Source organism: Biomphalaria glabrata, chromosome 1 (genome assembly GCF_947242115.1).
Source record: "Biomphalaria glabrata chromosome 1, xgBioGlab47.1, whole genome shotgun sequence".
Lineage (NCBI taxonomy): Eukaryota > Metazoa > Mollusca > Gastropoda > Planorbidae > Biomphalaria > Biomphalaria glabrata.
Window position 1 is genome coordinate 84,170,561 of NC_074711.1, and position 22,131 is coordinate 84,192,691.

Consider the following 22,131-nt stretch of genomic DNA (forward strand, 5'->3'; position numbering starts at 1 on the left):
TATGTCATTTATTTATTTGAAAGCAACTTTTTTATATTAGTTTAAATAGGAAATAAAATATTTATTAAAGGAACTAAGAAACAGACAATGCTAGGACTATATTAAAACTACAATCTTTTCTCGTGTCACATGATATCTTTGATTTGAACTATGAGGTCATATTAAATTTCTAATTAATGTTGTATATGTTCTATAAATAGGTCATCGACTACTTCCGCATTTATATATAAAAAAAATTAAAAATATTTTCATTCATTCATTTATACTATATATATATATATATATATATATATATATATATATATATATATATATATATATATATTATTAAATTTATGTATGATTTATATTGAACAGAGGGTTCATTATATGCCGATACGTCAACTAATTTTAACAGTGGTATCCTTATTCAGCCAACGCAGAACACCGAGGAGCTGATAGTTGAAACCTTTAATAATTAGAAAGTATACTGTACATTTTTTTTATACATGGTGGCAAGTTTATAGCATCAGTTGTTTTTTTTTTTTTTTTGTCTTTTAGTGTATCAGGTGAACAGAGTACGGAAATATTAATAAGCTTAGTATTTTAATAAATCATATAATAAACATTGATGTCCTTGCGAACGCCTGTATGGACTGTATAAAGGACTTCTTACGGAGGCAGAGCACTTATTCCGTATGGGGGACGAACGTACGCCAACAAAATAGAGTGCCCATGTCTAAGATCCATATAAAATTGTTGAAATTACAATTGGTAGACACTGGTTTTTGTAGGCAGGTAGATCGATTTATTTCGCCACACTCTCGCTTGAAGCCGCCGAAAAGCACTGCTGGTCATTTAATGCTGTTCTTCTCAGATATGTAAAGTGATCAACCATGTTAAGGGTGCGTCCATTCACGGTGATCTTTGGGCTAAGTGCATCATATTGGGTGACTTCCGGAATAGGACTTCTTGTATTCCCCAGGTTTATTGTAAAACAAAAGAGGCGACAGTAGCTTCCCTTTCTTATCTTATATATTTCAGTAGTCTATGTTAGGAGTATGATAGTACGAATTTGTAAGAGTGCTTCTATTTCCCTAAAGCAGTGTTTCCCAAACTGCATCCAGCAGAACCCTAGTGTTCCGCGAGGCCTGAATAGGTGTTCAACAAACTACTGGAACAATTAACTAGTAAGCCACCCGTGAATTAACCTCTCTCTTTAAAAAAAAAAAGCAAAGTGTTCCAGTAAATACTTAAAATGTAAAAAAAAAATTGTCCCGCTAAGGAAAAAGTTTGGGAAACACTGCCCTAAAGCAACTAGAGCAAGGGTTCTCAGCCTGTGGGTCGCGACCCTTTTGGGGGTCGATTGAGGATTTGCCAGGGGTCGCCTAAGACCATCGAAAAAAATGAAATGTTTTTGTCCATTCTTCTATTGCTGTGTGTGTATGCGGGGGAAGGGGGGGGTCGCGGCAGAGTGGGCGGTTGTAAAAAGGGGTCGCCGAGCCTAAAAGGTTGAGAACCGCTGAACTAGAGAATTAACCTAGGACTTAGCAGAAATGATTCCGTGATAAATCTTGTAATGAGTAATGATGATGCGTATTTTATTTCCCGAAATTCGAACTTTGTAAATCTGGTTCAGACTGGATATTTGAACGGAAGACTTCTTTCTCTTCAATGGATATGTAAATAGTTCATATATGTAAATCTAAATCAGGATCGACTAAACGTGTGTTCAATTATAAAGTAATTGTCTTAATGCGTACATTATCGTATGTATAATATGTTTCAGTCTATATCCATTTAATAGATCATATCTACCTTGATAAATCTCTATGTACTCTGTTTCGTCCTCTATAGGTATCTCTCACGTTCAATCTAAATCTTTCTTTTCTTTCTTTCTATCTATCACTCCTTGTTAGTCTTTAATATCTGTTTTCTTTTTAACTGTCTCTAGCGTTGTTTCCCCCCCCTCTCTTTCTCTCTCCCTCTATCTCTCTCTCTAATACACAAAGACACAAAGATAAAGGCACATTCCTTATTCCATAAGCTAGGACAAATTTGTACAAATACTCCTTCTTTCCTAGTGCTATTAGAGCATGGAATGGGTTGCCTGAGCTAGCCAGGAAAACCAGTGACTTGGCAGAATTTTTTGTCATTGGTTAACTTGCATGTCTAGATGCATGACACGTAGGACGTAATCATCTTTTTTTGAGTAACGTCTGTATTATATAAGATAAGATAATGCACACTTTCATTTATCGCATGCCTACATCGCTGTTGGGATGACAATTTTGTCAAATAAGTGGATTTTTGTCCAAATGGAAACAGCTCGTCTTGTCTAAATAAGGCTGCAGCCTTTGGAAAAGGATCCCTGTCTTTTCTATTTGGCATGCCATGTGGAGAGATATGCTAAAGGATGCCAGGGCCCTCCATGGGCACTAGCGCCACTGGGATGATAATGATGCTATGTCATGGTAGGGGGCCCCATCGTTTGGAATGATACTGCCTAGGTATGTGGATGTCTTCTTCTCCTCAAGCTCTGACTTACCAAGTCTGACCGCGGCACCTAAATTTTAGTTTACTGCGTAGGCTAATCGAAAAATAGATAATAAATAATTTTTGTTTTAAGGAGGTAAAAATAATTGTTTCATTTGGTTACTCAGACCCATCTCTGACCTACATATTTGGTAAAAAAAAATAACAAAAAAAAAAAACTGACTAATCCGTGGTGCGTTGGAGTTCTATTTAATTTCTTTCTTTCGCCTCATTATATCTGGTCTACAGCTACTACACTGTCATGAAATAGCAGCATGGCTTTTTCTTGTTAGTCATCATCTGACCTACATGTGCTTTCACAAATGTCGTTTGCAAATTCTTTGTCTGCTGGTGTTCTAGTTGAGTTCTCTCTTCGCCCTCAGCACCTAGTGCTTATTAGTCATCAGTAGACCTACATCTGACCTACATGTGCTTTCACAAATGACGTTGGCAAATTCTTTGTTTGTCGGTGTTCTAGTTAAGTTCTCTCTTCGCCCTTAGCACCCCGCATACACCAACGTAATTTTATCTAGTTGCTGTATAGCAGCAGTGTGAGAGCACTTCCTTCGCTGTATTTCACTCCACAACCCCGGGTACGCTGTTCTGCCCCGGGTGGAAACGGCTACTTGAGGGGGTAGCTAGGCTAAATGAATGGCGAAACATAACTCCCGTGGGGATGCCCACGGGTAGACGAGAGTCCACCTCTTGCAAGGGGCGCGGTTGCAAAAAAGTCCCCACAAACCTGTCACCAATCCATGCGCTGTTCCTCAAGGGACCGTTACATTAAATGGCGAGTCCCCCCACGGTTAGCTTGGTACAATGAAGGAAAATGGCGGAGGCTCCCGGTGTCCTCGGCCCTCGGCCGTGTCTAGCCCATGCGTTGGGGGCCTAATGCATCGGAAACAGCAATGCTTTACATAGGCATTGACTCTGGTCTCTCCCAAACAGAACTGTGTTCACACAGGTTGTTTTTTTTTTTACTGTTTGGCGTCCAAACAGGTTTTTTTTTAAACTTTGATCTCGAAGAACCTTCGGCTCAGCTCATAAGACGATCAAACGGTACGGTTCAATCCACAATGGTTTTGTAAATTAGGTGTTTGGATGTCTTAACAAAAAGCTCCAGAAAACGTAATGTCTAATACGATTCTTTCTGTACTGAGACATCCCTATGTCAACCCGGCATTGCAGATCTTGCTCCCCCTTTCACCCCCGTTTAAAACGTAACCCAGTTTTAAAGAGTTTCAATTTTACAGTCTGCCTCACGACATTGGTCAATCACTTCCTGTCCCCTGCGCGTGCCCGCATCCATCATCAGACATGTTTGGCCTGTTCAAACCTTTTTTTTTTTAACAATTTTTTTTTCCCATTTTACTTCTGCCCAAAAATGTGAACTTAGATATTTCTATATCTTACTATAGCTATAGCTTACGAAAGTTACTTAAATTACACAATTCAATACGTTATCTCGTTAACAAAAAGCTCTTTTAAAGGAGAGTAATCCTTGAAGGATTACGGGCACGACATGGCCTAAATTGTGCCGATGTTCCAAAACCTCAAAACTCAAACTCAAACCTGTAACAAATAATAGAAATAAACATTATGTGGACAGACAGACGGCACAAAAACAATAGCGGCTATTCACTACGACACCGGCACACAATATGTACAAGTGGTAATTAAAGTAATATAAATATTTATATTGTAAACATCCTCGCCCCAAAGTGGTCAATCGCTGTTATTTGTGCTGGTGCATGTATGCCCCGTCTTTTAATAAAAGAGTAACACCGATTGGTTATTCAGAACAAAACTGACCAATCAGCTTCAAAAATCTAGTTGTAACATAAATTTGTAACCAAAGACATTTTTTTAATTATGTCAAAGCAAGAGAGAGGGAGAGAGAGAGAGAGAGAGAGAGAGAAAGAGAGAGAGAGAGAGGTATGGTTCGAACCCAGGACCATCAACACTACAGTCTACATCAAGACCAGGCAGCCAATAGGGTCTCAGTACAAAGAAAAATTAAATTTTAGCAGTTTAAAAATAATCTTTCCTACCAATAATATACAGCTATTCTTTTTTACAAATTATCGGTCAAACCTTGTCTGTGTGTAACGATGCTGAGCAATATTTTACATTATCTTTTACATTTATCTTTATTCAAGGGCGTGGCCAGGGGTGGGATCAAACACCCCCTTTCCCGGACACACACGCTTATATTTTTTGCGGGGAAAGAAAAAAATCCACCCCTCGAAAAATTATCCTTGCTACGCCCATGCCTTTACCTATCCCTTAGTCTATTTTAGTCTGGTTCATTTTGTGGTTATGAAAGACTCGTCGACCGTCTTTTTTTAAAGTATATATTTATTTAATAGGGTACACACTAATTTGCATACATTATTATGTAACCTGCATTACTTAAACATGTGTGTTAACTAATTGCGTAAGATATAGGTCAGGTCCAGTCTTTCTCTCTCTCACTATCGAGCCACCGTTTAAAGGAAACTCCAGTGGTTTTACAAATTTGAGTTATTGACATATTTAAATTCTGCGTAAAAAGTTGTAATAGTAAACATTTTTCCATTTTACTGAAAGGGAAACTAGATTTGACCAATCGTATCGCTTCATTCTTACAGCAGCTGTTAGGCTGTTATATGTAGATAGATAGATTTAAAAGCATTAAGACAACCAACTCGAGAAAAAAAGTTACATTTTCATCTAAGCCCCTCCCTGTCCCAAGAAGTAAATAGATCGCAGGTCTGACTGGTCAGTGTAAGGCTAGTCTAGACTACGTGTAGTCGGTCATGACAAGACAATCCAAGCGATAGTGTTTGTTGTGTGTTGAGTGGTCAGGCGAAAAGATACACACTGCCGTGGTTAGTCAAGCATGTAAATCTCCTTTAACACGCATGTTTTTCTTTGCTTACAAGATCTAGATCTAACTGCATACCGAAGATATATTTCTTTTACGAGAATGTAAACGTTACTGTATGGTTTTCCGTTATACAGTAAGTCAATAGATTAACTTAATAAGCATGCGTGACGTCACATAGAAACCCCGTGAAAGTCTGACCGTTTTGGATGCGCAGGAAAATTACGTCAGAAAAATATAAATTACTAAGTTATTATTGCAAATAAAAACAAAATAATAATATATTCATTATCTGTAAATCAAAACACATATTATATCAAAAATTGCCAAAACCATCGAAGTTTCCCTTTAAGTTCCCCATTCAGACCTTGCGATCTATGAGGTAGATGCTAATAAAGGTGTCATGTGGCCAGCACAATGACAAACCGCATTTACTTTCCCAAACTAATCTTAGCTTGGTGGACTCAAAGCCCCCCGGCCCCGGGCCGAGTTCGGAAGCCAAGCGCTAACCACTCAGCCACCGCGCCTCCATCAAAAAAGGATTTTGAGTTTGGAAATTTCCAGTACGCCCCTGAGTCCCCCCCCCCCCCCAACTTTGATGGGTACACCAGACATTCGTTGGAGAAGTAAAGGATGTGATAGGCACATAGCACCCTGGTGGACCAAAGAAACAGGGAATAGCCCCATACGACCGAATCGTCTAAAAGAGATATCTTTACTTTTTTTTTTCTTTCATTTACTCTTACTTTCCTGTGGCATTTTACGTCTCGAGAGACAATCTTTTCCCTTTGCAACTTCTTGTGTGACCAAAGAGGCCAATCCTTGATACACAGCTGCGATCTCAGGTTGGGCATATGTAATCACCAGGCGCCGTTACATTTTTACCCTTCTTTCTTCTGCTTCTGTTGTGTATGACATCTGCAATCCGTGACCCTTCCTATGCTCTCTCTCTTTTACTTTAGTTGCTGTGATTTCGACTACAGGGGAAGGTAATTGGAATGACTAACAGGGTAAGCAAGTCAACGACCCCCGTGTTAAACACTTCAACATTATGGTCACCCAAGCGTTCACTCAGGCCAGAAATACAGGCAAGTCTATGCTCTAAACAAGCAACGTATAATAATATTTGTTTTTAAACAAAGTGTATTGAATTCTAAGGTAAACAACTATACATTTGACTGTCATATCTCTCAATACTGTAAGCCTTATTTCCATTTTCCTAAATTAAACGAAAATTAAATAATTACCACTAATAAGGTTTGTCTTCGAGTCCGAAGATTAGTGAGGAATGCAGTATTTCCGGTGGCTGCGAAGCCCCAGCTGTAACCTACATATTTTGCCACAACCAGTGCAAACATAACCATTGTCCGCAGGTGGTCGATTTAGATTTTTTTTACGCCTTCTGCGTTTGTCCTCGGCAGCGGATTTTCTTTTGGTCTCAAATGTGTATCCCGCGGCCTTCGTGAGTGACCTCCAACTGTCTCATTCTGAGGCCGCATGTCACCAGGTGCTCTCTTCTATGTCAGCCAAGGCAAGTTGGTGCCTAAGCTGGTCTTTGAAGCGTTTACCACTAGTCAATTAATACATGGTTCATTTTTGGATTGGTTAATGTCTTGTTAGGAACAACGAATAATTGTGCAGCATTTCAACCTGACCTGAGAATGGGAAGTTGGAGAACTAACGTGTACAAACTTTGTGACAGACAGACAGACAGACAAAGTGACTTGAAATTAGCTATGTAAAACAAATATGTGAAGCTAAGTGCCAAAACAATGATCGATGCACATCACATTTATGAAAGCAGCACCAGGGACCAAACTTTTATTACAGAAAAAAAGTCACATGATAATATTTATAAAACAACGAAAACAACTGTCACGTGATAGCAACTGTGTATTGAAATACTATCGTAATTTGTATAGAAGAGATAGAGAATCACGTTGCTAAATGTTGCTTGTTTACGATTGGTGCATGAGGTCCATTAAAATTTACGGAAATAAGTTACACTACTGACCAAGGCATGGACCATGGACCCTCCCATTCTTCAATTTCGCTAAGCAGCAAAGCAGTGCCATTTAAAAAAAAAAAAAAAGAAGAAAAGATCTCAGTGACTATCAAAATTAACTAGTTTCGATTGAGTTGCCTTATAATTAACTTTTACTATGTCTATATAATGGGTTGTCTTAAAATTAACACTAACTGTGTGCTGGCTTGGTTTCAAATTATCATTCGTTAGATCTATTTCCTGGGTAGGCGTTAAATTAAAATTGACTCTGTCTGTGTACTGTTTCCTCAGGGGAGGCCCAGCTACATTAGCAGTGGCAGCTCCGAGTCACGATCAAGTTCTCCATCCAGCAAAGGCAGCAATGCCTCACAGGGCAGCTTCAGAAACATCCTCGGTGGAACTCTGGTCTACCAGTCACCTACAACGTTTGATGTTCTGCAGGTACTGGGCGTTGGAGCAATAGAGAGCAGAATAGGGAGGGGCTGAGAGAGAGAGAGAGATGGAGAAAGAGAGAGATTCAGAGAGAGAGAGAGATGGAGAAAGAGAGAGAGATGGAGAAAGAGAGAGAGATGGAAAGAGAGAGAGAGACGATGAGAGAGATGAAGAGAAAGACGGAGAGAGAGAGATGGAGAGAGAGAGAGAGAGAGATGGAGAGAGAGAGATGGAGAGAGAGAGATGAAGAGAGAGATGAAGAGAGAGATGAAGAGAGAGATGAAGAAATAGAGAGAGGGAGAGCGAGAATGAGATTGAGAGAGAGACGGGGAGAGATGGAGAAAGAGAGAGATGGAGAGAGATGGAGAGAGATGGAGAGAGAGAGAGATTAAGAGTGAGATGAAGAGAGAGAGAGAGAAAGAGATTGAGAGAGAGAAGGGGAGAGATGGAGAGAGAGATGGAGAGACATGAAGAGAGAGAAAGATGGAGAGAGCGAGAGAGGGTTGGAGAGAGATGGAGAGAAAGATATGAAGAGAGAGATGAAGAGAGAAAGAGGGAGAGAGATAAACAGATTGAGAGAGACCTGTAGAGATGGAGAGAGAAAGAGATGGAGAGAGATGAAGAGAAAGAGAGATGGAGAGAGCGAGAGAGTGAGATGGAGAGAGATGGAGAGAGATGAAGAGAGAGAGATGGAGAGAGCGAGAGAGAGATGAATAGAGAGATGGAGAGAGAGAGAGATGGAGAGACATGGAGAGAGAGATGGAGAGAGATGGAGAGAGAGAGATCTGGTCTGTATTCAGGTGCAGGTTATTCCTAATTCGGTGACAGAAACACCCAACAACTAGATAAAAATGTGAGGGCAGGAAAGAGCTGGGAAGCCATTAAAAAACCGTGGAGTGGATTTAAAAAAAAAAACTGAGGCCCTAATTTCACCAGGAACACAGAGAATACATAATACTGATAATGATTTGAAAAGTTTTCAAACCCATTGCCAAGGGTTTTGCAATGACGTGTGGTGGGGGGGGGGGGGTTATCTGTTTCACTAAGCAAGACGTCCATACCTCGAAGAAATGTACTTATCCCATATGCCTGAAAAAAGGACACGCGAAAAGTGAAGAAATACTTTTTTTTTTTTAGGTAAAACACAACCAAACTGTAGACCTGTATCCTCGCCTTTTCTTGCGTATTAATCTTTATCGGGCTTTCCCTGTACGTAAAACTTGTATAGCGCGACCAAGACAAAAGATAGAGCGCTAGAGAAAAGGATTTTGGGGGAAAAAAATGGTCGGTGATCTAGAGTTGACAGCTAGCTGATCGCCATGTTTCTATTTTTAAGCACCATTAAAGGATTAGTTGTCCACTTTCTGACGGATTTTTATTTTAACGAAAATTTTAATCTTAGTATGAGATGAGTACGCTAAAAGGGAACCAATTTTTTTTTTTAATCCAGGAAGATATGTACCTACTCGTAAATACTATACATCCGTAGACTTATACACACACACACTTACCCACATGTGCTCACTCTTGCTCAAACACATACGCATAATTTCTTACACATACATTGGTACTCACACATTAACAGGACTAGCGGACTGGGTTATGGCTGATTGGTCGTGCGGTTAGCGCGCTGGACTGTCTTTTGGTCTTCTCGATGATCTCGAGTTCATACCCTGCCCGTTTCCATCCCCTTTCGTCCTGCGAGAGGTTTGGACTAGGAAGTAGATTATGTTGAACTCTGAAGGAACATCGGAAACATGTCAAATATCCAAAATTTTACAAACATACAAAACGTTTGGTTGTATTTGTACTGTTATATGATGAAATGTGTTATAATCTATGTTGGGTTGCCTCCCCTTGAACTTATAAATCTATGTTGGGTTGCCTCCCCTTGAACGTCTGCAAGACTCAATCATTCACTGGCCTCATAATGTAGGCTTGAAGGTAGTAAAGTGTGAATAACTTTACTGCAACAAGAACTCTACCACGTTTTTAAAAAAAATGCATTAATCAATTAGATAGACCAGTTTAGTAATTTTTTTAAAATGAAGCACAAATGTATAAATTTGAACCGATTTAAATTCCTACTAAATTTCTAATATTTAATTGTGAATGATCGTCGTCCTACATAGAGAGAAGGTTCATAAGTATATATATATATATATATATATATATATATATATAGGCCTATATATATATATATATATAAAAGCCTATAAAATAAATTGCTATGAAGATTAATTTGTGTGGAATGTGTGTGTGTTTGTATTTTTAAAAAAAAACACAACACATACTCAATCACACACATATGAGTTTCTGCCTCTGACTTTTAACTGGCTGTCATCTGCCGTTTTAATCCAATATATCCAGTTAATTCCATCAAGCCTACTTATGGTTAGATAAGAACTACTCAGCCAAAACAAGCACGCATGCAGACCTGCCTGACATATTTGAAATATTAGGACAGTTAAGTTGAGTTGAATAGCGTTGGTTTTTATATTTTTATGTTTTCTACCGGGGCTATTTATTTTTATTCAGTTTTTATTTTCTTTAGACAAAAGTTTTGAAAAACAAGTTCAGATTTTGTACACAACAACCAGATCATCGCTTACACATGAATAATATTTGCATATTTTATATTTCTTTCTTTGTACATATTGAAATTGGTCGATTGGCTTGAAGGTGCACAGCTGATGACTAACTCTACATTATAGCTTCATTGTTTTTTACTGTCAGGTTAACCAGTACCAATGTATAGAGTTACAGATTTGATATATTTGTATTAGTATAAGTGTTGCCTTGCATCTATATCCGATCATGGGAAAGGCTTCGGGAGTCAACCCTGAGGAAAAATCAGGAGCTGGCGACCCTAAGGCAGTTTGCTGCACCCAGTGCTACACCCTGGCAGAACCTGCGACGCCGCTGACCCCAAACTATGTCGGCACTCCCGTTCCTTTGGATACATCAGCTGCGTTGAGAGGGGGGGGACTGATGTGTGAACATATTTCCGGCCACAGCTAATGCCCAGGCATTCTTCTCATTTCCATGAGATAATCCATAGTCGCGTCGGACTGAAGGAGGTCATAGATAAGTGCGTACCTACCTTCAGAAGTGAAGATTTTTACGTACTGGCCCCAAACCCCCTAAATGAAGGTAAGTATTTGAGAGTGTTTACAGGAACAGGTTATTGTATTAGCGAGTCTGTGTATTACCCAGATGCTAGTGACTTGTATTTGAATGTTGACCTTTCCCAGGACTACGTCGTCATCGACAAGGACACTCAGATGGACGAGCTGGTCAATTACATGTTCCGCTCCTGGAAGCTGCCCTACCCTAAAATGATGCTCTCGGTCATTTCAAGCCACGAATACTTTGTCTGGATGAACGACAGTGAGATAGAGGACATTCAGATAGGACTCATGGAGGTAATAGGACCTTCAGAAGAATCTGGGTCACAATTTTCTTTTATAAGGCTCTTTCTTCTTTGTCACGTTAAGAAAAAAAAAACGCTATTTTGTTTGTTTCGTCTTTCTGTTGTCTGTTCGTCCGTCTGTACGTCTTTCTTTGTACGCATTTTTAACATTCAAATCTCAAAAAATTAAAATTGCTCTTGAACAAGATCTTGTTTGTATTAAGACTAAGAGTCGCAAGGGCTGCCTTCAATTTTGCCTAACGCTAACTCCCTTTGTTATTTTCTTTTAGCATTTAAAATGTTTTTAATTTTATGTATTTTTATATTATAAGGATGTATATAAATCTAGATCCCCTTTCTGTAATTAGTTATAACGTTCAGAAGGAATTAAGTACCCAATCGTCATGTACTATCAGGTTTTGGTGAAACTTTCAGCTTTTTGTTTTTTTATTTTTATCTATCAGGAAAAATTTATGAAAAATAATTTAAAAGGGAAAAAAATTCCTGGTGTTTAGTAAAGCAAAACTATATTAGATTACGTTTGAAGCCATTAAAATCATTGCAGGAAAAACAAATGAGTTTCAAGACATTACGTAAGAGAGGGTTGATCTGTTGGAAAAGGCAGTTTTAACATCGAAAATGGGAGCGTCGATCTGACGGAAAAGGCCTTGCCAAAACGAAGATGGGATCGAACGGAAGAGGTCGTTTTCAAATCTACGACGAGAGCGTCGTTCCGTATTGAAAGAGTTACGTTTAGTAATGTTAAATTCCATCATGTTTTGAACTCCATAGGTAGCTCGTTTGACTGAGATGTGGATCTTCACCGAAGGTGTGGACAGTAGTATGTCAAAAATTATAGGAGACGCTGTCGTCCAGGAGACAATTAAACGAAGGGCCACTATGTCCGAGGCGTCTCGCGGCAAGCTCGTGGTCATTGGGTTGGTACCCAACAGCGAGCTGACCTACGGGGAGCAGATAGAGGAACAGTCGTCCCCTGTGGTAAGTCATCCCACATCACACGTGTTAGTTTAGTCCGTGTTCTAATGTTATTGAATAATTCTTAAGTAGAAAGTAAGCAGTAATGAGGAGAGGTGGCTGAGTGGAAAAGCGTTTGGCTTTGGATTCGGGTGGGGGGAATTCGAATCCTGATGAAGACTGCCATTTAAAATTTCGGGATCCTTAGGTTGCCTCTGAGTCAGCCCAGCTCTAATGGGTACCTGACATTATTTGGGGAAAGTAAAGGCGGTGTGTCTAGGTCCATTACAAATTTAATGACATGACTGATTCAAACTAATTGATACAATTACACTTCATATAAGCCTTTTTTTTTAATATATTTTTTTTTGTTTTTTTTTAGTAATATTATTAAACCTACTTTCTTTTATTTGCGTAGATTGATCTGCTACTTTGTACTGTAATTGCTTTGCTGCACTTTTCCTGCAGTAATGATGCAAGCGAGCTTATTGTATTTGCTAGTATACATTCGCTAGGTCGATCATTTTTTGTTTGAAACCGAATAAAATAATGTAGTAGTGACATGCTCAACCTGGTAGCACCATGTCATTCTCCCCTGCTTGCACCTCATCACTCTCCCCTGCTTGCACCTTATCACTCTCCCCTGCTTGCACCTTATCACTCTCCCCTGCTTGCACCTTATCACTCTCCCCTGCTTGCACCTTTTCACTTTCCAATGCTTGCACCTTGTTACTCTCCCCTGCTTGCACCTTGTTACTCTCCCCTGCTTGCACCTTATCACTCTCCCCTGCTTGCACCTTATCATTCTCCCCTGCTTGCACCTTATCACTCTCCCCTGCTTGCACCTTTTCACTTTCCAATGCTTGCACCTTGTCACTCTCTTCTGCTTGCACCTTGTCGCTCTCCCCTGCATGCACCTTGTCATTCTCCCCTCCCTGCACCTTGTCGCTCTCCCCTGCTTGCACCGTGTCGCTCTCCCCTACTTGCACCTTGTCATTCTCCCCTGCTTGCACCTTGTTACTCTCCCCTGCATGCACCTTGTCACTCTCCCCTGCTTGCACCTTGTCACTCTCCCCTGCTTGCACCTTGTCATTCTCCCCTCCCTGCACCTTGTCGCTCTCCCCTGCTTGCACCGTGTCGCTCTCCCCTGCTTGCACCTTGTCACTCTCCCCTGCTAGCACCTTGTCATTCTCCCCTGCTTGCACCTTGCCACTCCCCCCTGCTTGCACCTTGTCATTCTCCCCTGCTTGCACCTTGCCACTCCCCCCTGCTTGCACCTTGTTACTCTCCCCTGCTTGCACCTTGCCACTCCCCCTGCTTGCACCTTGCCACTCTCCCCTGCTTGCACCTTGTCACTCCCCCCTGCTTGCACCTTGTCACTCCCCCCTGCTTGCACCTTGTCACTCCCCCTCTGCTTGCACCTTGTCACTCTCCCCTGCTTGCACCTTGTCACTCCCCCCTGCTTGCACCTTGTCACTCCCCCCTGCTTGCACCTTGTCACTTCCCCTCTGCTTGCACCTTGTCACTCTCCCCTGCTTGCACCTTATCACTCTCCCCTGCTTGCACCTTTTCACTTTCCAATGCTCGCACCTTGTCACTCTCTTCTGCTTGCACCTTGTCGCTCTCCCCTGCATGCACCTTGTCATTCTCCCCTCCCTGCACCTTGTCGCTCTCCCCTGCTTGCACCGTGTCGCTCTCCCCTACTTGCACCTTGTCATTCTCCCCTGCTTGCACCTTGTTACTCTCCCCTGCATGCACCTTGTCACTCTCCCCTGCTTGCACCTTGTCACTCTCCCCTGCTTGCACCTTGTCATTCTCCCCTCCCTGCACCTTGTCGCTCTCCCCTGCTTGCACCGTGTCGCTCTCCCCTGCTTGCACCTTGTCACTCTCCCCTGCTAGCACCTTGTCATTCTCCCCTGCTTGCACCTTGCCACTCCCCCCTGCTTGCACCTTGTCATTCTCCCCTGCTTGCACCTTGCCACTCCCCCCTGCTTGCACCTTGTTACTCTCCCCTGCTTGCACCTTGCCACTCCCCCTGCTTGCACCTTGCCACTCTCCCCTGCTTGCACCTTGTCACTCCCCCCTGCTTGCACCTTGTCACTCCCCCCTGCTTGCACCTTGTCACTCCCCCTCTGCTTGCACCTTGTCACTCTCCCCTGCTTGCACCTTGTCACTCCCCCCTGCTTGCACCTTGTCACTCCCCCCTGCTTGCACCTTGTCACTTCCCCTCTGCTTGCACCTTGTCACTCTCCCCTGCTTGCACCTTGTCACTCCCCCCTGCTTGCACCTTGTCACTCCCCCCTGCTTGCACCTTGTCACTTCCCCTCTGCTTGCACCTTGTCACTCTCCCCTGCTTGCACCTTGTCACTCTCCCCTGCTTGCACCTTGTCACTCCCCCCTGCTTGCACCTTGTCACTCTCTTCTGCTTGCACCTTGTCACTCTCCCTCTGCTTGCACCTTGTCACTCTCCCCTGCTTGCACCTTGTCACTCTCCCCTGCTTACACCTTGTCACTCTCCCCTGCTTACACCTTGTCACTCTCCCCTGCTTACACCTTGCCACTCTCCCCTGCTTGCACCTTGTCACTCCCCCCTGCTTGCACCTTGTCATTATCCCCTGCTTGCACTTTGTCACACTCCCCTACTTCACCTTGTCACTCTCCCCTGCTTGCACCTCTCTCTCATTAGTCTACTATCACCCTATCAATCTTTTATACTTCCGTTTGAAAAAACAAAACATAAATTCAACGCCTTCGCCCTTTGTCAGCACATTTCTCTTTGGTCTTTGGTATTGTATCTGTTAATGTTTCTGTTGTCATTTTTTTACTTTTGTCGGCGCTCTGCCACGTTTCTGCCTCCTCTGTAAACTCCTCCCTTTGGTTGAAGAACACTAGAATGCTTTTATTATAATTGAGCTTTCTACTTGCATCGCTGTACCCTGGGAGATTTAAGCTGCTGACCATGTTGTCTTGCTTATTGAGCTAATAAATGATACGTATTGCAAAGAGAACACACACTCCATTCTTTCTACATTTCTCACCAGGAGATTGAGCTGCCAAATCAGTGTCAATTTCGCCAGCCATTACTGAATTCGTCTTGACACTAGGCTTTTTAGTCGCTTGCTCGGAATGAGCAGTTTTTTTAAGTTTTCTTTCTGGTGCGTGTGAGCGGGCGTTGGGCAGCCATGACCCAGTAATGGTGAATGTCACTTTAGTTGACCTAAGCATAATGCATTATAACTTGTTTCGGTTAAATTATTGTCATCTATCTATCTATCTATCTATCTATCTATCTATCTATCTATCTATCTATCTATCTATCTATCTATCTATCTATCTATCTATCTATCTATCTATCTATCTATCTATCTATCTCTCTATCTATCTATCTATCTATCTATCTTAAAGTAGTGCATAATAATAATAATAATAATAAAGTAAAGTTCCCCTTTCAGATCTTGCGATCTATATGGCAGATGATGTAAGGGTCATCTGTTTCTGTGGCCCACAGTTAACGAGAGTGCCACGTGGCAATCACAACGACCTACAACCTTTACATTTACACAACTAATGTCAGGTACCCATTCGAGCAGGGTAAACTCAGAGGCGCCCAAATATCCCTAAGTTAAAAATCCCAGGATTCAAACCTGGGACCTTGGTTCGGAAGTCAAGCGCTTTACTGCTTATCTATCTATCTATCCATCTATCTATCTATCTATCTATCTATCTATCTATCTATCTATCTATCTATCTATCTATCTATCTATCTATCTATTTATTTATCTATCTATCTATCTATCTATCTATCTATCTATCTATCTATCTATCTATCTATCTATCTATCTATCTATCTATCTATCTATCTATTTATTTATCTATCTATCTATCTATCTATCTATCTATCTATCTATCTATCTATCTATCTATCTATCTATCTATCTATCTATCTATTTATTTATCTATCTATCTATCTATCTATCTATCTATCTATCTATCTATCTATCTATCTATCTATCTATCTATCTATCTATCTATCTATTTATCTATCTATCTATCTATCTATCTATCTATCTATCTATCTATCTATCTATCTATCTATCTATCTATTTATCTATCTATCTATCTATCTATTTATTTATCTATCTATCTATCTATCTATCTATCTATCTATCTATCTATCTATCTATCTATCTATCTATCTATCTATTTATCTATCTATCTATCTATCTATCTATCTATCTATCTATCTATCTATCTATCTATCTATCTATCTATCTATCTATTTATTTATCTATCTATCTATCTATCTATCTATCTATCTATCTATCTATCTATCTATCTATCTATCTATCTATCTATCTATCTATCTATTTATCTATCTATCTATCTATCTATCTATCTATCTATCTATCTATCTATCTATCTATCTATCTATCTATTTATTTATCTATCTATCTATCTATCTATCTATCTATCTATCTATCTATCTATCTATCTATCTATCTATCTATCTATCTATCTATCTATCTATCTATCTATCTATCTATTTATTTATCTATCTATCTATCTATCTATCTATCTATCTATCTATCTATCTATCTATCTATCTATCTATCTATCTATCTATCTATCTATCTATTTATTTATCTATCTATCTATCTATCTATCTATCTATCTATCTATCTATCTATCTATCTATCTATCTATCTATTTATCTATCTATCTATCTATCTATCTATCTATCTATCTATCTATCTATCTATCTATCTATCTATCTATTTATTTATCTATCTATCTATCTATCTATCTATCTATCTATCTATCTATCTATCTATCTATCTATCTATCTATCTATCTATCTATCTATCTATCTATCTATCTATCTATCTATCTATCTATCTATCTATCTATCTATCTATCTATCTATTTATTTATCTATCTATCTATCTATCTATCTATCTATCTATCTATCTATCTATCTATCTATCTATCTATCTATCTATCTATCTATTTATCTATCTATCTATCTATCTATCTATCTATCTATCTATCTATCTATCTATCTATCTATCTATCTATCTATCTATCTATCTATCTATCTATTTATTTATCTATCTATCTATCTATCTATCTATCTATCTATCTATCTATCTATCTATCTATCTATCTATCTATCTATCTATCTATCTATCTATCTATTTATCTATCTATCTATCTATTTATCTATCTATCTATCTATCTATCTATCTATCTATCTATCTATCTATCTATCTATCTATCTATCTATCTATCTATTTATTTATCTATCTATCTATCTATCTATCTATCTATCTATCTATCTATCTATCTATCTATCTATCTATCTATCTATCTATCTATCTATTTATCTATCTATCTATCTATCTATCTATCTATCTATCTATCTATCTATCTATCTATCTATTTATCTATCTATCTATCTATCTATCTATCTATCTATCTATCTATCTATCTATCTATCTATCTATCTATCTATTTATCTATCTATCTATCTATCTATCTATCTATCTATCTATCTATCTATCTATCTATCTATCTATCTATCTATTTATCTATCTATCTATCTATCTATCTATCTATCTATCTATCTATCTATCTATCTATCTATCTATCTATCTATCTATGCAGTATTTCATGTGGCTACGTAGCCCCAGATGCGACCTACATAGGTTTTCACATCCAGCTCAGACATAACCATTATCCCTCGGTGATTCATACATTTTCTATCTATCTATCTATCAATCAATCTATCTATCTATCTATCTATCTATCTATCTATCTATCTATCTATCTATCTATCTATCTATCTATCTATCTATCTATCTATCTATCTATCTATCTATCTATCTATGTGTCTGTCTTTCTGTCCTTCTGTCTATAAGTTACTAGCCGGTTGTTATAGGAACATTAAACACACATACATACGCTTGACATTCTGCTTTATAGTATAGATAACAATGACTGATATTTCTCTTAGGAAAATCAAACCATAGTATTCATTAACAATAAAGGCAATGAAAAAAAGGAATTGAACTGTTACCATACACACATGATGCTGCTGAGGTCAACCGATCCCACGGATAAAGAGGCTGCTTGGAACGCCAGGTTCAACATAGAAGCCAGACTGATGCAGCATGTAGATCTCAAGAGAAAAGAGAGGGCGGCTGGTTTTTCATTGAATTCAGGTCTGTCCCTCAATCTGGTCCTGATATATTAATCTCATTGGCCATATAATGCTTAGAGTAGGGTCAGTTACGGTGAATTCTGTAGTCAGTCAATACGTCATCATGCGAAGTCGTAGAGGGAATTTGTGTGAGGTCATAGAGCGATGGGTGGGAGGTCATAGAGCGATGGGTGGGAGGTCAAAGAGCTATATCTGTAAGGTCACAGAGCTGTTTGTGTTAGGTCACAGAGCAATACTGCAAGTTCACAGACCGATTAGTTTGAGGTCATAGAGCTATATTTGTGATGTCACATACCTTGATATTTGTTGCATTTAAACATCAGGTGGGAAGTTTACATCAGAAAGATGGATTGGATTCTTTGTCAACCAAAAGAAACAAAGTAATTCTTATGTGTTGTTTTACCAAGCTTATATCAACTCACTCCGTCTGTCTGTCTGTCAGGTAAAACATGTGTAAACGTTATTTCTCACACGCCCATTCTGGAGTCAAGTTGAAACTTCATTGACACAGACAAGACATGAATCAATTTTAAAACGTAACCAATTAGACAATTAATTAAACGCAAGGCTTGCTAATTTAATTTGACCGTAATATTATACTTAGTAAAGAATGATTAAAAAGCAAAGACGAATTTATTCTATAATACAAAATCTTAATTCTCAATTATTATCTTTATTCCTACCAGACTGGGTTTAATCCGTTTAATAGCAATAAGGGAAACAAATACTTCAGTATGCATAGATATGGCTGAATTTGTTGTGTTTAGAACCCTTAAATACATTTTAACGCATTCACCTATGAACTTGATACTTTAAACAATTATTCGTTGAACCTAACAAAACATGAAACAATAAACTAAAATACTCAATTGGTCAATTAATTATTGGGAATGTATTATTTTGCTTGATATTGAATAAGGGAAATAACTTGAACATTAATGGTATGTACATTAATGGTAGATATAGTTTAAAGGATGTAGTTCTTCCCCTTTAGATAAGCTTTGTTATTGTTATTTAAAAAGGATTTCTTTTTTTAATGTTTATATTTTTGTAATCAATGTTTAGTACCTTCTCTGTGACTCTTAAATGTTTAAGTCCTAACCTAATAAACACCTAGATATTTCCGGTCAAGTACAGCAGGCCTGCTAGTGATAGGTGGGCTGATCATAATGCATATATAACATTGCTATCATTGCAGGTTTTAAGTTGATCGGAGGCTTTATGAATTCATCTATTTATTTATTTATTTATTTATTTATTTCTCGACAGAGTCCAAGAATATGAAACATACTCCGATGGTGGGCCTTCTGATTCAAGGGGGGCCTCAGGAAATCGACCGAGTGCTGTGGCTGCTCAAAAAACAACACCCTGTGGTGGTGATTAGAAAGAAAGGGTTTGCTTCCGGTTTAATTGCTTATGCCTGCTATGAGGGGATGAAGCTGTAAGCACAATTCTGGGTCTTAAATTTCAAATTTTACTTTCATTTAGCATTATATAGAAGTCATGCTTCAGAAGTGATTCTATAGGAAAATTAGCTAGGCCAGCCTCTTAACATCAAAAAGAGTAATTAAAAAAAAAAAGTATTTTTATGTTTTTAAAGGCCCAAACCGGATTAAAGGATCTAGTTTAGTATCTGCAATTTTAACCTGATAAAGGAGAAAACAATGCATTTAGCACTAACATATATATGGGTTATACCTAGATTAGAACATCTCTATCTCTAACACTACACTAAAATGTCCGGAAAAGCTTAAAAAAAAAGGTAAAAGAAGGCTTTGTTTTGTAAAGTAGTTATAAGATATAATTTTTTAAAACCCTAACCTATGTAGGTGAACATCAAAAATAAGAGCACTCTCGTCTCATAATTATTACTTTGCGATTTTGAGATATAAACCAGTTTTAGAAAAAAATAAGAAGAAGCTTAAACCCATAGGCTTGATATTTTTTTCCCGTATAACCCGCATAAATTTAAAAAAAGTATTTAAATTATTTTTTTTAATCGTATAACCCGCTCCTTGTCTACCCCGCATGTGCAAAGCGTGACATGCGTAAACTACCCCCTTCCGGTACGAAAAATACAATCATCGGTACAATTTGTTTTCTTGAGAAGCTCATAAAGGTTTCCAATGTACATTTCACAACCACACAGCGAGATATAGGAGGTATAAAGAGGAAGTATAAAGAGGAGGTATAAAGAGGAGGTATAAAGAGGAGGTTTAAGTTTCCGTTCTGCTATAAAAAAAAAAGTAAAGTTCCTCTTTCAGACCTTGTGGTTTATAGGGCAGATGATGTAAAGGTCATTTGATTCTGTGGCCTACGGTTTACGAGGGTGTCATGTGGCCAGCACAATGACCAACCGCCTTTACTTTTCCCCAACTAACGTCAGGTACCCATTAGAGCCATGTAGATCCTGAAATTAAAAATCCAAGTACACCAGAATTCGAACCCCGGACCCCGGTTCGGCAGCCAAGCGCTTTACCGCTCAGCAACCGCGGCTCCTCCGTTATGCTATGTTTATTTGTAAAATAAATTCGGTAAACCCCGCACCTTTGTATAACCCGCACATATGCCACGCGTCTGGTTTTTTTTAAGTATAACCCGCAGATTATATTCGCGGACAATACGCTAATCAAAATTATGTTTGAACAGTTATATAACTAATGTTATTATCTCAGTTGCATACATTATTACACTTTGATAGTACAGGCTTAATTTAAATCCAGGGGCGGCACAAGTCAGCACCTGGAAAATATCGTAAAGCCACAACTAACCGAGAAGGTAACTGAAGCCTTCCCAGATTACTGTCAGGATAACGACCATGCCAGACTTATATTGAGAGATAAGATTCTGGAATGTGTCAAGTACGCAGTCCAGGTAAACCTACCTACATTTTCAAATATGTTCATATGTGCATTTGAACCCACCCCCCTCCGGGCCTCAACTTCAGAGGGACCCCCAAATGAGTGTTTCTAGCATTAAATATATTGCAAAATGGTGCAGGGGCCCCCAAAGAGGTCAAGCCCCCCGGGCCCCTAGGAAAATTCCTAGCTACTCCACAGCATATGTGTTAATGTGTTCATAAATATCTCAATAATTACCGTACAATGTTCCTTTAAGTTACCTCCTTATACCATTGTACAGTTAAACAAATGTGGTGATGTTATGTAATGCATTGTCATTTAACGAAACTAGAGATAAGAATCGAACCCAACTTTTAAAGTTCGGGTTCGGTTCGGTCAGATTTAAGTTCGTGTTCGGTTCGATGATGAGTATAGTTCGAGTTCGGTTCGGTCAGGTCTAAAGTTCGGGTTAGGTGCGATGTTATGAAATTAGGTAATAGTAAAATTAGGTACATGTAATAATTTTAAATTCAGGTATTAATTAGATAAAACAGCGGTGGGACATTATAATTACAAGCATTCGTGTCGTGGGCCACATAACATAAAAGATACAAAAAAAAAAAAAAACCTTCTCGGATCGCAAACCAAGCGCTTTACCACTCAGCCACCGCGCCTCCCAAGTGACTATAATATTGACACTGATTCATGGGTTGTAGGACGTTTATCCAAAACCAACTTCTGAAGATCCTATAGTTCGTCCATCGTGGTTCGATGATGACCACTTTGTCACTGGGGTTTTATGCCTCCTCGTGTGGCTGTGTCACAGTCTTAGTTGACATTGCATGATCTAAAGTTCACGTCATGTTA

General features: G+C 39.0%; 1 protein-coding gene across 1 annotated transcript in view; it reads left to right on the forward strand.

Moving 5' to 3' along the window:
• The first annotated feature begins 1,619 nt into the window (after window positions 1-1,619).
• Window positions 1,620-22,131, forward strand: part of LOC106079817 (transient receptor potential cation channel subfamily M member 1-like) — an 84,921-nt gene continuing 64,409 nt past the window's right edge. Inside the window, exons 1-8 of the mRNA XM_056018245.1 lie at window positions 1,620-1,748; window positions 6,343-6,468; window positions 7,677-7,826; window positions 11,072-11,242; window positions 12,022-12,228; window positions 18,218-18,425; window positions 19,694-19,865; window positions 21,148-21,298. Coding sequence (XP_055874220.1) covers window positions 6,379-6,468; window positions 7,677-7,826; window positions 11,072-11,242; window positions 12,022-12,228; window positions 18,218-18,425; window positions 19,694-19,865; window positions 21,148-21,298 — 1,149 coding nt within the window. The 5' untranslated portion in view covers window positions 1,620-1,748; window positions 6,343-6,378. The remainder of the gene's footprint in view (window positions 1,749-6,342; window positions 6,469-7,676; window positions 7,827-11,071; window positions 11,243-12,021; window positions 12,229-18,217; window positions 18,426-19,693; window positions 19,866-21,147; window positions 21,299-22,131) is intronic.